General features: G+C 39.2%; 2 protein-coding genes across 4 annotated transcripts in view; both read right to left on the bottom strand.

The window, feature by feature from the left end:
- Positions 1-278: 278 nt before the first annotated feature.
- LOC103464173 (collagen alpha-1(XXIV) chain-like) lies at positions 279-6913 on the bottom strand. The gene is made up of 5 exons (XM_008408109.2): positions 4927-6913; positions 2835-4022; positions 1631-1684; positions 1219-1338; positions 279-332 (listed from the first exon to the last, which is right to left on the bottom strand). Exons 1-5 carry the CDS (start codon positions 4969-4971, stop codon positions 279-281), a joined length of 1461 nt encoding a protein of 486 aa, XP_008406331.1. The 5' UTR covers positions 4972-6913.
- A 156-nt stretch (positions 6914-7069) lies between these two features.
- The window catches only part of cacna1ea (calcium channel, voltage-dependent, R type, alpha 1E subunit a), a 106152-nt gene continuing 96823 nt past the window's right edge, over positions 7070-16398 (bottom strand). For all 3 annotated transcript variants that reach the window (XM_008407909.2, XM_008407908.2, XM_008407910.2), the window contains exons 41-49: positions 15639-15744; positions 15434-15541; positions 15184-15284; positions 13651-13757; positions 13364-13544; positions 12666-12794; positions 12272-12419; positions 11650-11831; positions 7070-10672 (exon numbers count right to left, since the gene is read on the bottom strand). In XM_008407909.2, coding sequence (XP_008406131.1) covers positions 10115-10672; positions 11650-11831; positions 12272-12419; positions 12666-12794; positions 13364-13544; positions 13651-13757; positions 15184-15284; positions 15434-15541; positions 15639-15744 — 1620 coding nt within the window. In that variant the 3' untranslated portion in view covers positions 7070-10114. The remainder of the gene's footprint in view (positions 10673-11649; positions 11832-12271; positions 12420-12665; positions 12795-13363; positions 13545-13650; positions 13758-15183; positions 15285-15433; positions 15542-15638; positions 15745-16398) is intronic.

Genomic DNA, 16398 nt, shown 5'->3' with positions numbered 1-16398 from the left:
CACAGGGAGAACATGCAAACTCCATGCAGAAAGACCCCAGGCCGGGAATCGAACCCAGAACCTTCTTGCTGCAAGGCAACAGCTCTACCAACTGCGCCACTGTGCAGCCAATTTTTTTATTATCAAATGAATGAACAAAGTTAAGTGATGATATAGTTATCAAGGGGAGAAGAAGTGTGACAGAAGACTTGTAGAATCAATCTATAAATAAAACCTCAGACAACACAAAGTAGGCTAAAAGATCCCAAAAAAGTAAAAAAAAATTAAGTTAAAGAAATTCAAGAACAGACTCTGGGAATCCAGTAAACCCCAGTGAGAGCAATTATGCACACCTGGAGAAAACGAGGAACAAGAGTGGCTGGCCTCCCAAAATTATTCTAAAAGAGCATTAGCCCATCCACTGTGGTTGTAGCTTAGTGCTAGAGTAGTACTTTTGTAGAGCAATTGAAAGGTTGTAGGTTTGATTTTAGCTTCAGCCTATTAAGCACCCATACAAATCTGCAAACAGGTGAATACATGTGTTTGCGAGTGAAAATGGGTGAATGTGGTTTGAGTGGTGAGTATGACTGGAAAGGTGCTACATAAAATCACTTAATTTATCCAGCAAGTCACAGAAGGACCCATATAAAAAAACCCATCTGCAGCACAGCAGCTCTCACTTTTCTATTTTAAAATCAGTATTTGTGATTTAATATCAAAGAGACTGAGCAGAAATTAGATCTCTTGGGAGGACTCCGAGGTGAAAACCACTGCTGACAAACAAAAGACCTGTCTCACATTTGTCTAAAATACCTCAATGATCCTTTGTTGGTGTAATCTGTCAAATTAGATTAGGATAAACTACAAGAAATCAGTCAACTGTCTGTTGCCTGCAGTTTTATGACTGCAGGGCTGGCATCTTTCATCATGTCACAAATCAGCAGGTGATATAAAATTCCCTCCAGACGTCCAACTGAACCGCAAAGATCGCTAAATGAATGTATCCTATGGCAGTGACGTAAATAGATGATGAGCAAAACATTTGTTAGTTGCTTCATTTCTTCAATCTGTTTTTCAGTAATTCAGTAGCTTCTACTGACCCGTTCACACTGCTGTGTATTTTCATCTTTATTATTTAACTTATTTCACAGCCTTGGTTTATCTGACCATTTTCGCTGCCTGTTGCTTGTATTTATGGGGTTTGATTACTGCTGGTGGAGATCCACAGAGGACACTTACCTTGAAAGCCTCCCACTCTTCTTCAGAGGTTTTGAACACAACAATGGCGGACATCCCAGGTGGCCCAACAGGGCCTCTGTATCCTGTCTGCCCGGTCCTGCCCATGACGCCTTGGTAGCCCTTAGAAGCCAGAGCACAATGTGTTTCTTTGATGAGGAAAACATGTCTAATTTTAGATCATGTTGTCATCATTTTAATGACACAAAAAACACACAAAAAAAACCACAGCTGGATTTTTAGTAGATCAAAGATTCATTTTTATGTAAATTTAACCTGTAAAGTATCCGATGGTACAACAAAAGACTCTCAGACTCTAAATGATCCAGAACCATTAACGCAGTGTTAATCTGCTTAGAATAAGGTTTGAAGAAAATACACTGCTATAAATATAAGCAAACTGTTTACACATTACTTTGTCTCCTATCGTTCCCGGCAGCCCTGGTGGTCCTGGTGGACCCTGCTGTCCCTAAAGAAAGAATAACGCGCAAATTTAGTTTGCTAGCAAAAACTTCAAACAACAAAAATTTCACCTGTAACCTGGACAAACAGGAAGAAAAATCTCAATCCTGCATGATTATTTTTCTCACAGCTGTTCATGGTTTGGTTTCATAAATGTTTCAGTTATACACTATTTTCTATATCTTAAAAAAAAAAATTTTAAAGTATGTGATAACTACATTTTTTTATTGCATCCTTACATACTTTGTTGTTTTTTAAACAACAAAATCTTTCATTTCCAGCACCAACAAAGTAAAAAAAAAGTGAATAGATTTTTTTATGCATATTAAAAATTATTTATAGATGTTTCCAAGACATAAAGATATTTCAGATATTATTTATAGGAGATAAATAAAATCCTCTGAAGATGTAAGAGGAAATCTTAGTTGTTCAAACGCAAATGTAAAAGCTGTCCGAATCAATTGTAATACCAAATATTGACCACATGAGGGAGGCAAAGCTTTTCAATCAAGAAACAAACCCAACCTTTGTTTGGCGTGGTCGAACCTTCCAAAGAAAAAGGTTTCGTCTGTCTTAGTCCCATTAGATTGAAATTTCCAAATGCTACAATGGAAAATTTCAGTAATGCATAAAGAAAATAAATACATTTGCTGCACACAAAATTCAATGAGCCACTTTTTAGGATTTTATAGCAGTTTCTTTTTTCATGGAATATGAAAAAAAACCCCATATATTTCAGGAGATGTTTGAACTTGATTGCTGTGTACAAACCTTTCTATTGGTAGATAAAATATTTATAGTTTTATTGTTTCTAATTATTTCTATTGTTTGTACGGATATTGGTTTTTGGGTGAAGGATTTACAAAAACCTTTCTGTGATGTGCCGTTTCTTTTGCATGTTTTGTGAATTCTGAACTTAAACTAAACTGAACTCTATAAAAAGTAAGCAAAACTAAACCAGAATGGACTGACCATGCTACTGAAATTAATATGAAAAACACCAAGCTGGATGAAAACAAACTAAAATGGAATAATTTATACATTTATTTTTTTGTTTATTTTTTTTGAATTCAAGTTTGAATTCACCTTTGTATGAATGGAGATATATAAATTATGTTTCTAAAAACTTCTTTTGAACAATTGTGTTAAAGTATTACCCTTTGTCCTCTGGTTCCTTGTCTGGGTTTTGCCTGTACTTGTCTGGATTTGACATCTGAGGCCTGATTGGCTGCTTGAACAGTCTGTTGTGTTTCAGTCTGGGATTGGACTCCAGAATTAAACTGAACGATTAAATCTGATGAGGAATGATGGTGAGGTTTGACTTCCTCATTGTCAAACACCGCAGCTTCCATTGTTGGATGTTTCAAATCTTTCGCCTCCCTCTTTAACTCTTCGTCACCGTAATCTGCATCTGCACTTTCATTTCCTCCTGCTTGCGGAAGTTGTGTCACATTCACTTTAGGAGAAACAGCTTCTAGATGTTTACCCATTTTTACTTTTTCCCTTGTCTCACTGGCCGACGTATTATTAGCGTCAAAGCCAGTAGTGTTCAGTTCTTCTCCCTTTATTATTCTGCTAGTAATGAGGGTCAGGTTTGAAGCTGGATCTTTCTGAGGTGCAGATAAATCCTCTGATTCTGCCTTTTCTTTTTGTTCCTGCTCGTGTTTTACTCTGCAGTCTTCTGGGGATGAGGTCGTGCCTGCAAAAAGTGGCCATATGATGACTGATGATGGTGATTTCTTTCTTACTTCCTTCATTTCTCCTCCACCCTTATATGAGGGAAGTGAGCTGGAGACAAGAGGGCCTGATTCAGAGGTGGGAACAGAAGTAGGAGAGGGAGCAACATGCGGTCTGTTAGAAAAAGCTTCTGTCATGATTGTTTCTGTGGGATTCTCAGATTGAATATTAGGGCCTGAGAGAGTCGCCTCAGCAGTGTCTGTGACAGACACAATATCACTTGTGAAGCTGCCATCGGCTGCAAGAAGCTCATACTGAGGTTTCCCTGGAGTCGGACTCCTGGTCATGTCTTCAGAGCTCCGCCGACTCCCCTGGCTCTCCACATCAGATTTAAAAAGCTCCTCCTCAGTCAAGGACACAGGATGTGGTTCAGGATTCCTGTCTTCATAATCTTTGCATCTTTCAATGTCTGGTTTGTCTTCAACTCTGCTGGTTGAGATTATGGGCGTTGTTTCCACAATATTCTGGGTTTCTAGTAAAGCTTTCGTGTGACCATCACGTGTGTGTGAAGCAGGGAAAGTTCTCACGCTCGGCTCAGAGGAACCAGCCTGGTTTTCTGGGCTTGATTTGAATCCAGCTTGAGCGGTTATCCCGTGAGAGGAGCCGACCTGTTTGGAATTTTTTCGACATAAAGAAGTTCAGGTTTTATTCAGACATCTTCTGAGAACTGTAATCAAAACAACAATGACATTTTTCAAAACAGCTATATGCAGAAATGACTATGTAGGTGTTGTAAAGCCACATACGTTTTCTCTGAAAAACATGTGATAGGACTGCATTCTCTTCTAACTTATTTGACTGTAAAACGACGAACATGAAATCCTTACTGTGCAGCAAGCAAGACATTAAATCTATAAAGATACTGTGAATAAAACTCAATATTACAGGACAGCAACAGTAGTGACAGCTGACTTTAGGTAAAAAAGATAAGCGAGAATAGACAATGCACAAAAACCATGAAAACTAAAGTGAAATCTATTTAAATCAGGGATATAATCAAATAATAGAGCATAAATAAAAAGCAAATTCCTATTATAAATAGGTCAGACAGAACGAAAATTAAAAAATAAATAAGAAATGAGAAAAAAAATGTCTACGACTTTACTTGCTTCTGTTTACTCTTGGCCAGGTCTATTAATCACATATTAGGGGAAAAGACAACAATGAGGAGACAGAATGGAAAGACTGACATAGAAAATTTGAAAAAAAACCCCACTTGTTTGAGGTTATAAACTCTCAGCTTTCTTGGCTTTATGGGTTGTACTATAATATTAAAACTAGTCTTCTTTCATGTTCATTTAAAAAATAAGTATCTAAATTACAGCTAACGCAGTTCAATGTCATCTTTCACAAAATAACAACAAAGTTAAATCTGGTTGTAAATCTGAGATGAAAATGTTCAATAGTGACATTTAGCATTTTAGCTTTTTGCTAATGCTACACCTGCAGAAAGTTCAGGTAATCTAAGTAAGATTCAGTGAGACACAAAAGAATATCAACAACAAGACTTACATAATTCAGCAGAAATATCAGCACCGAAACTTGAGCTGCAGACATGGCCTCTGGTGTGGATAAAAAAAAGGTTTCCTCTCTTGGAGTCGTTTTTGTCTGAAAGTCGGAGCTCCAACCACTCCACGTTTTACTTCAAAAACCCTGAAGTAAAACTGACAGAGTTACAGCTCAAAGCAACAAGAAAAAAAGAAAAAAAAAGTGAGGCGACCAAGGTAAAAGCACATTCAGACACATATTGATGCGGACGCCGTCTCGTCACTGTAGCATTGCTCTGCCAGACGGGCGGCTGTCCAGCAGTTTATCCTCTTCAACAAATCTGCAAGTGAGAGTGTGAGCAACACTTATGTGAGCATGCTGGTAAACAGAAGGTGTGAATGCCTTTCTGTTTATTCAGCGCAGATTATTGGATCGGAGCATATGATCAGATGAGGTGAGAAAGTCAACTGCTTTGCATGTGTGAGTGAGCATGAATGAGCAGGAGAAATTTAAGTTTGAAATAGCTAAAGTGTTTTAAAGGATGAGCCTAGACATTAAATTAAGAACTTTCTTGATATGTAGCACAGGAGTTTTTTTATTTTTTTTTTAAATACAATGTGTTTCATAAAACAATCTAACCCAAATTCTCATTGAATCATATTTTCTTGTTATTTTGTCAGGAGAGAGACGTGGAGCCTTGATGTCCAGGTGAGAAATGGCACATGAACGCCAGAAGAACAATAGGTGACTACATAAAGAAGGGTGTGTAGGGTTGGGTTGGAGCTCACAGGAAAGGGTGTGTGATGAGAGGAATCAGCTCCTCCCAGCAGGATCACACCTAAAAGCGAAATGTTCAGACAGGTCAGGGGTGACTATGGTCAGCATTTCATAGAGATCAACAGAGAAGAACGCCCATTTAAGTTAGAAAAAGAGAAAACAAACTCCAAAAGCCACCTTTAATCCATCAGCTCCGGCTACTTCTAAACCACCATAACTAAACAGATGAGTGCCTTCATTTAGTCTGAAGTCAGAATGTAGCATCATATTTCTTTGGGAACTGAACTCTGACCTTACAAGGCACAGTGTCCAAACTGTAAACTGGGAATACCTCAACACACCGCCTTTGTTACCAGCATTTATTCACCTTTGGATGTCTTCATGAGATCCTTACTTGCACGCTGATGCCAAGTTTTAAATGTTAATGAAAGTACAACTAGATTAGTTGGCTTTGGTCTTGATCGCTGACAAATTAATTGCAAAAACCATGGAATAGTATGGCTAATAGAAGAAGAAGCTGTTGTCACGGCACTGCCAATAAACATTGATTATTAAAAAGGATATAAATTATTATGTTGAAACAAAAACATTTTTTAAAAATCAAATTTACATCCTTGTCCATACTGTATTTATGCTAAAGGGCTGTCTTTTACATTTCCTATACGTTTCTTACTTTAAATACTGCTAAGAGTATGAATAATTTTGGGCTTCACTATACTTTGACATGTATTCCCAGGTATCTAAAAACAGTTAATCACAAAGGTTTCATGGTGACATGTGTGGAATAAAAGTATTTTACATGAATCAAGGCATTTTTAACAGTCTTTATAAAAGAGTAAAATGTCTACAAAGACTTCTGAGCATCTGATATTACCACCCTACTGTCAAAAGACAAAAGTCTTAAACACACAGCTTCCAACTGGACCACACATTTAAATGTTTAGAATAGGCCAGTGGATATGTGACGGATTAAGAACGCACATATTAATATGCTTCTGAGAAACTAAAGACCTTTCCCACATAGAGCCAACTCACAAGTGAATGTAAACTGTGTCACAAAGCTGACAGACTCAGACGGCAGCAGAGCTTTGTGTCAATAACCCAGGTCAGTTTTAAGCCTTTTACAGGAAAAAAAAAAAAAAGAAAAAAAAGAAATTACTCTTTACTCTAGTTTGCAAACATTGCCATATGACGATAATATTCCAGAGAGAAGATGTGGGGTGAGAGCTTACTTTTCTTACCCAATCTCATAACATTTTGGAGCCAGCCCCACAAATAAACTGAACCAACTTTATGGGGAAACATTTTAAGAAAAACGTCAGCAGACCGGTGTGTTAACAAATCATACTAATTTAATTTAATTTAATTTAATTTAATTTGGCACAGAAAAGACAGGGTATCTTTTTAATGTGTCTGTAAACAGTCATAAACAGGCATGATAATTACAGTAGAAATCAAAAGGTACTATAAATGACAGATGGATTTTGTACATATTTACCAGAGGGCTTGTCTATCTAAATAATCCAGCCTTGACAGGGAGCTTTCCCAGGTACAGACTAGGCTGTCTGTACAGACCGACATTCAAGTTAAGTCCTAAGTTGAGCTGTACATGTGTAGGACATTTCTATGCGAGGTATATACTACAGGGAGATCGTAACCCAACCGGTTTACTGTAAAACACACTTCAGTGACTTTTCTGCTAAAACTGTTTTTTTTTTTTTTTCCAGAGAGCTCCTGGGTCTCAGTATGTCCTGGGTTCACATTTCAAACTCCTTATATTTTAACAACACAACAGCACATGATATATTCACCTTAATCAGAGGGAACAACGAACCTTTTGAAGTTTCGTGATGGTCAAAGTATGTGGAAAGTGATTGCTGAGAATGAGAAACAAATACACTTTATTGCTGAAAGTATTGGGTCACCCAGCCCAGTCAGTGAGCTCCGATGTTTCAGTCAACTCTTTGCTCGTAGGAGTGTCAAACCCAGCATCAAGGCATTGAGACTGCTTCTGCAAACAACTGGAAAATTCATGAATTCAACATGGCACAGAACGCCATCTGTGCGGTGAATCCAGTCAGGAAATTTTCACAAGAGTGGCGTGACTGAAAACAACTGCAACTCAGGCACAAAATCTGTGTGCATTGTGTTTTTTCCAGAGTTTGGATCAGCCTTCTAAAACCATATAAATTAATCTTTAATACTTCACCCTAACAAGACATGCTGGGCAGTTTCAGACAGCCAACTTCATAGGAATTGTTTGGAAATGGCAAGATAGATGATTGTTGGAATTCACAAAGCAAGGTATGGAAATACTTAAACTGTGACACAATGGTAAAGCAGATGAGGAAGTAAGAGGCAGGCAGGTGAAAATAAATAGCTTCTTTCTGTTTTTTCTTAGGAAATTTACAAACAAGAAACAAACCAGCCTGGTATCAGTTACAGAGGACCTGACTCAGAATGAGAAAAAACAACTATTTATGGTGGGGTGTTTGATTACTGGAAAGCAAGACAGGTGAGTTAATGAGCAGATGAGCTATGGACAGCAGGGAGCCGAGGCACTGAGGGAAGGTGCTGGATAAATAGACAGTGAACGTCAATAGAAGGCAAACCAAGGAATAGACAGAAATTCAAAATACGACAGACGTACGCAGAGAATCAGGGAAACCAACAAAATAAAAACAAGCAAAATATGCAGAACAGAAAGCATGAAGAATCCTAAAGCTAAAGAATCACAATAAACCCATAAAACCAGAGCAAACCAAAAACAAATAGTGACATCGGTGAACGAGTGTGGTGTGGAAAAATTGGTCCGCACCAATTTTTACACCAACATCCAACTTCACAAATAAAATGCCTGCTGGATGAATTAGAGCAAAGAGCACAAGCCAGACCTTCTCCTCCAACATCAGTGTCTGATCTCACTGATGCTCTTTTGAAGAATGATTTAAAAAATCCTGTAAACACACCCCTAAACTTTAAAAGGAAAGCTTTCCCAGAAAAGTTCAAGCTCTTCCAGCTACAGAGAAAGGGTCAATATCATAACAATCGCTGTGACATAAAAGTGAGATGCCTCTCAAGTTTATATTTTTAGGTGACAAGTGACTAAATACCTTAGGCAATATAGTGTACTTCTTTACATATTTGTTTTCTAATATTGTTTTCTGTAAAAACCTCTTGAACACCAAAAATAATCAGGCAGCTTCAAGACATGATCATGCATGTGGAAAATACTAAAGCTCTCAAGCACAGAAAATACAATAACAATGTCTCTACAGACGAAACATGATGGGAACAATAAGTGGGCTAGAAATAAACAACACCGCGGATTCTGCTCAAGCGTCCGTGTATGGCAGTATGACAATAATTTGTCACAAATTTCATCATCAAAGGAAAGAAGGCAACACATCTCTAGCTCTGTGTACAAAACAAATGGCTTAAATTAGCTCTCTGCCACGCCATCAAGAGTGGCGGTCCAGCACAGAGGCGCGGAGGTTGGACAAACATTTGGCTTGCTTCACATGGCAGCATCACTGGGACATGACGGCTTCGCCGGACGTTGTAGACGGCGAGCAAAGCAGATGAAATGAAATTTTCAGCCGTCTCGATGACTCTGTCTTGTTGAAACTTAATTAAACATTTCAGTTCTTAGCTTTTCCTTGACTTCACGTCGGGTCCTTATAGTACACGTTAGATTGCACCCAGATCTTGAGACAAAACATCCCATCAGTTTTACAAGCTTATACATTGTTTTCACATTTTAACAGAAAGATAGAGCTGCGTAATGCCCACAAGTCATGTAGAAACTCTTACTGTAAACAGGAAAAAACAGGACTGGCTGCTCGACCACTGAATTTTCTCCTCCCACAACTATGCACTGTAAAGACTTAACAGCAACCCACCAAATAAACCTGAACATAAAACTAAAATACATTCATCTTATTACATGTGTATATGCTACCTCTATTTTTCACTTCCACAAAATGCACTTAATCAGATTTTTTTGGAGACATTTGGACATGTTGGACAGACTTCTCACCGTATTTTTGTTCTTTAACAAAACGCTTGTTTGGGAAGGAGCTGCAACACATTGATTTGGGCGCAGTGGGCTACTTATGTTTGGGTCTCCCTCTGCTTTTCACCTTTTTTTTTTTTTGGCACATTCTTTATTAAGAGCACACACATGTAAACAGACATTCAGGTCCACACGTCTAGATTCCCTTCGGCTACCACAGACACGCACGGACATGTGAAGATGGACACAGGCGTCCAGATGAACAGCGGTGTTGCTCAGTCCTGGCTGTAATGCTACGGTGCTGAGAACGTGAGGTTCTCTGAGCCACAGCGGAGATAAATCCGCTCCCTCCGGTGCTATGCAGCCGCCCCGGCGTGCCCCGAAGCACTGTGCATCGTTTACATCTTTGTCTCTTGAGTTTTAGCAGCGGTCGTCCTCATCTGTGTCACTTAGCAGCTCGCTGTTGTCAGTCGGGCTCCCCTGGACCAAGTGCTTCCGGACATGACCATTGGGAACCTGCCAGGAGTGTCTGAGCTGAGGGGCAGAGCTTATGGCGTTGGCCCGTCCCAGACTGGTGGCCATGGCAGACTCAAAGGTCAGTGTTTCCTGCCTGTCACCTGAATCCTCACCGCTGAAGTCCTCATGGAACGGGAGATAGGGCTCTGATATGTAGCGGTGAGGCGACGGGTGGCTTGGTCCTGAAATCTGACCTCCAGATGAACAATGACCTGCCGACAGGGGTCTGCTCTCCTTCTCAGCCCGCCATGAGGTCTCTGTGGAGCCACCGGCGGCGTCCTGAGGCTGGTACTGCCCTTCAGAGGAGAGGGGAGCAGCAGTGGGAGAGGTTGATGGTTTGCAGACGAGAGGAGAGTATGAGATATAAGGCCGTGGACGAGAAGGCGTCTGAGGCAGCTGGCGGCGGTTACGAGGGGTACTGGACTCTGAGGCCGAATTTGCTGGGCTTCCTGTCGCCATTACCTGTGAGAGACATATGAGAGAAGTGGCAGAGAGAGTGTATTCGGCCCTTTTGAGTCTGCTTCAATCAAACTCTAGGTTAATTGCCTATAAAGTTTGATTCATTTGATGAAGTGTGAATGTGGAATTAGACTCTGATGAGGATCAGAGAAACCAACTTTGGTCCTTCTAAAAACCTAGTACTTTATTCGGTTTGGTTGAAGTGAACTCTGCATTTGTGAATGTCAAGCGGACCAGAGACTGCTCCTATAGCGCAGGGCATTCTGGGTAAATACAACTGAAATTAACCTGTGTCTAGAAATACTAGGAAAAATGGGCTGTGGTATCTTGCCAAAAACAAAAGAGAAATCGTACAATCGCTAAAATCTCACACCACTTCATTTTTGTTCACACTTTGTGAAGAAGAAGGAAGTTGTGCTTCAGAGGTTTTTCTGCTGCTTCCTTCTTGGTGTAGCGCCACCACAAGTTGGGGGATGGGGGGGAGTTTTTCAAAGTTTTGGTTTGTTTCCTGTTCAGTGAGAAAAATAAAACATATCAGCGGGAAATGTAACAAATGTTGCAATTTTGGTCCTCAATCAAAATTTTTTTTATTTTTTATGTGATATTGATAATTGTTAAAAAAAGGTAAAAATATTTCTAAAAGTCCTGAACAACTGTCACAAATAAAGCTGTTGCACCTCACAATACCACAACTGCAAAATAAGACTTATTATACAAAAACCTGACCACTTAGGTGCATTGCATTATAAAAGGACTGTATTATCCTCCAAATTCCTGCAAAATTAACAATAAATTACCTCTCTAGAAAATATTAATTAAAAAAAAATTCCAAAACAGTATCGTCTCTCAGCCGCCAGCGCTCTCATTCCATCTGTAGTCTCGACTCAATCGGCCGACGTTTCGCCTTCAGTCCCGGAAAGTTCTGCATTCCTCCTTCTCCTTTCTGTGGGGCATCTTCATTGTGTGCTCTGAACTCCCACCTGTTTCTGGACGTTGTGCACGCGTCCTTCACTCGGTGAGCGGGATTGCCTCCTCTCGCAGGAAGGCTCCCTGCTTCGCTCCTCAGAGTTACAGCGGGACACATCAGGAGACAGCAGGTGGCGCCGCTCTTTTGATCTCCCTCTCTCGTGACTGCTTGTTTCTCTGGGGCTGATTTTGGGACCTGGAAGTGATAGTTCACATTTCACTCAAAATAAAATTTTTTTACTTTTGAACAGTCATTAATTCACTATGACTTTCAGTCTCCAGTAATTAATAACACATTCTTACTTTCAGGTAAATTTCCAAATGCATAAAAGCGCTGACGTCTTCTTATCTATGCATTTTTAACAATACAAATTAAGATTTTTAATATCATGAAACTAACAAACTGAACTTAAAATTATTAATGAGCTGGAAGCTAAATCTAATACTTAACATGCATAAACTTTCAATGTTGTGCTTGAAGCTTATGAAACATAAAAACTATGGTACTAGAGAAAAAAATTACTGAATTTTTTTTTTTTTGCCAAGGTCAGTTCCTTTTTCTCTGATGTAATTCTTCTGAACAAAACATCAGAAACACAACATAACATTTTATCTTTGGGAAAAGGTTGAAGTGACCTCTGTAGCTCCTTTGACGAGCTCTGAATGTGCCATCAGGGCTGATTTTCTCCAGAGAGTGTTGCTCCTGCCACAGGCCGTTCACACATTGATCTCCAATGGTGGAGAAGGAGCGTTTCATCAGCCTCCCGTCTTCTGACACCGCAGCCTTCATGCATGTGAAACGACCCAGAGACAAACAAGTAGCCGACAGCAACACCAAACAATGATATTTTCTTTCTTGTTTCGAAAGTCGCTTCGATTTTGCGGTCAATTATTTCTCGTCAGTGCGGCGGGGCAGTAAATATGAAGGCACTAAATGCAGCTGGGGATTTTATTTGGCCACTGATTTTCACAGCACATATTCGGTCTACAGTGGATTTAGGATTGAGTACAGGTGATTACTTTTCATTACCTGTGGATCAACGGCCAGCCTGGGCATGGAGGATGCTCTGATAGATGCAGTGCGCTGCGGTGATTTAATAACTGTTTTGTCCTGCCTGGCCTGCTGCATCAGATGGTTGTACTCCACTACCTCTGGCACCTACACAAACAACACAAAATAGAGTATTTATTCAGAGGAGTTGCAGAAGCTGCAAAAAAAAAAAAAGAAAAATCCCAGCCTCTTTGAGTCTAACCTAATATACGCCGCCTTACAGCAGTGTCCATAAATCTTTATATTGTATTTTGTCACATTACAATCATGTGTTATAGTAGCATATTACAGGATAGATCAACACAAAGCAGTCCATTATTGTGAAGTGGAAAGAAGAGGATACATTTTACAAATAAATATCAGAAAATGTAGCATTTGTATTTTGCCCTCCTTGATCTTCATTTAAATAAATTCACATTCAGCTAATTGTTTTCTGACGACATTGAGTTACTAAAGAGAGTCATCCTGTGTGGGATTTACCACAGGATAAATCCAGCTGTTATTAGAAAACATCAATGGACAAATGGCTTCATTAAGATGGAGAGAAACAGCAGACAGGCCAGGGACGATTAAAGACAAGTTAGGTTGGAAAACCTAATCCCAAGCTGTGAACATGTCAACAAGTTCAACCTCAACTTTAAGGGACTGTCTCAGTTGAGGCACATCTGAACACCTACCAGTGTATGCAAATGATGATGATGGTGGTGGTGCTGGTGATGTGGATGGGGGTACAGGTGGTATGGTGAATGATAGTCTTCATCCTCTTCCTCCACCTTCTCTTCTCTGGAGCGAGGCCGCGGCTGCAGGAACATCTCTTGTGGAGAAATGGGGCTGAGTGCCACAAACCCTCCTCTGGTGCTGATGGGAACATTAAAAAAAAATAAAATTAACAGAGCAGAGGAGCTACCAGAGAACGATACAGGACACGCAAAAGACGCTACAGGAATGAACGTTGAATATTTACAGAGCAGATCCAGCACTGTGTCGTAGAAATGACAGGGACTTGGCATTGCATAGGATTTCTTGAGGAAGAGAGGAAGCATCCATACGCTGAAACATGGGGGCGTGTTTCTAAGAAGAGACAGAAGTACAAGTGGGAAATTAAAAGACCTACAATAATGGCAAGATGTAACAAACAAGCTCATGTCCTTGCTTCATTGATTTGAACTGCGCTTCTTCATTACCGACTAACCTTCCACTCAAAGCTGGGGGGAATTAAAAATGTCCACAGCAGAGAGGTTCCCTTTTTTTTGCTCATTTAACAACATTGTGTGTAATACTAGGGGTTTGGACAGAGCATCAATTATTATTAATTTTCTGTTGTGCTGTAAACTGTGTAGAGTTGCAGCTTCAGTTTCCTCATATGACCTGATTGATTCATTCATGTTTGCTTATCTGTAAACTCTCCCACCCTCCCTGGTAACCTTGTGCTTAATGTAACATGGGCAATAAAAATTGAGGCTATGGATGAATTAGTGCAGAAAATTACACCAACATCACATTCTATCAGTCTGCAAAAACATCGCACGGCGATGTTTTTGCCATTTTCTGGCTTCTATCTTCACTATTACTCTTGATAAGAAAAAAAAATCTTTGTTTTACTCCTTAACATATTTACAAACATTTTCAGTTTAACTTAATTCAGAACGCCCTACAATCTAATAGCCGTTCTTATTCCCTTTGCCTTTTGATTCTTCACCGTCAGCTTTGAGATGTTTAAAGAGTTTCCTGCATGTACAGCCTGATATAAGGTCACCAAACAGCATCTCGTGAGATCAGGATCACTCCAGAACTCTACATTTCTTAATTCTCAGTGAGTTTTTGGTAAATTTACTGTTATGTTTCGGATCATTGTGATGTGTAAGGGTCCAGTTTAGCTTTAGTTTTATTTTCTATACAGTTTTATTTTCCTTAACCAGCCCCTGATAGATTCTATGATGAAGTTCTGTAAGGCATTCCCAAGCCATGACACTTCCACCTCCATGCCTCACAGTGAGTATAGGTTTTTTCCCTTAGTGTTCTGTATTTGGCTTACACTTTTATTTATTATTTAGACTCTTGCAGGCTGCTGTCAGGATGAATTTCCACTGAACTAAGTAGGAGGGCAAACCTCCTGTTTCAGCCTCACAATGTTAGGATATTTTAACCATGTGCACCTGATGTAGTAAAATTAACAGGAAATCTTGACTAAATTCTGTACGACAGGATTTTTCACCTGCATTTGGGTCTTTTTTTTTTTTTAAATCTTTCTCACGACAAGGTCTGATTTGTGAATCCATGCACTCATTATTCACTTTAACATTTAAAATGTTTTTTTCCATCAGCTGTGTCTACATTACAATATAAGATTTACTGAAAATACTGATATTTTTACAAACGTAACTTGTCGAACCTGGCATCTGCAGGAAGTGGACATCAATCATAACATCGGAAAACATAAACAAATTCACAGAGATGTTTAACCAAACCTTAGAACAAGATACAAAAACATAAATACTTGTTCCTCCAGTTGCTGGCGCAGCTTCTTGGCTTTGCTCTGCTTGTAATAATCCATGATCATCATGGCAGCATATATCTTTCCTATAGTCATGTCACTGGCTGTGAAAGAGGAAACATAAACAGTCGCACTATAACAATTAGCCATTCAGGCAAATGTATTTAGAAGCATGTTTATTTATCCATGAAACAAAAATAAGCCGATGTCTTGTGACATACAGCTAAGTAGAGGTTAGTGTGAGGATTTTTACCTTTGTGAATTGGAACCAGCAGGTCCAGTGACTTCTGGGAGAGGTGAGGCCAGATAACTCCAATTTCCTTCTGCAGATCCAAATCCATTTGATTTCGATCTTCTCCTCCTGACAATGAAAAGACAGAAACAAAAGCTTAGAGATAAACTCAAGATTTTAAGCTTTATGTGATATTTTATTACGCGGGTGTAAGATTATGACCAACCTCTTGCTATTTTGACCTCCAGCGCCGTGCGAATGAGAGCCATGAGGGTGGATGTGAAGTGAACCGTCATGTCATCGTCCACAGGCATGTTCATCAGGACAAGTCTCTGATGGAAACAGAGAGTTTACTCAGCACGTCGATATGGAACAACACCACAACACACCACACGGTGTGTGACAAATGCAGATTTAATAGTATTTTCTAAAGCTTGCTCTCCTTTTTGTAACAAAATGTTTACTTCTTTACAAATGGAACAGTGACTTTTATTTCCCTGTGTAGGAGAAAAAAAAATCTAAAATGTTTTAGAGGAAAGAAAGTTTTAAGTGTGCATGCACACTCATATAAATACATGCCTTAGGAAATTGGTTGGTGGTAAGAGATTGATGGATTTTATCTCTGACTGGTCTTGATTAGGTAGAAGATAAAAATGTGATCACTTGACTCCACATCCCTGATCTCTAAAACAACAACACTTTCCAGTGTAGAAGTTATTACTGCAAGAAGAGTATATAAGTTATTTCTAGTATCAGTTAAGTGCCTAAATATCAAGCTTTAAGCAACTGTTATTTATTTTTTAGATTATTTTGCTAAAAAAAGTAATATTTTGTGCACTCCCACATTTTGTAGTGCAAATAAATAAATAAATAAATAAATATAAAAGTGAGCTATAATCTTTCTTGTGAAAAAGCAAATGCTGTGATGCATAAACACCTCCGAATTTGTATATTTTTTAAGGTATAAACCATATAAAACATTAACA

This window comes from Poecilia reticulata, linkage group LG4 (genome assembly GCF_000633615.1).
Source record: "Poecilia reticulata strain Guanapo linkage group LG4, Guppy_female_1.0+MT, whole genome shotgun sequence".
Lineage (NCBI taxonomy): Eukaryota > Metazoa > Chordata > Actinopteri > Cyprinodontiformes > Poeciliidae > Poecilia > Poecilia reticulata.
This window is presented reverse-complemented; position numbering and strand designations above follow the sequence as displayed.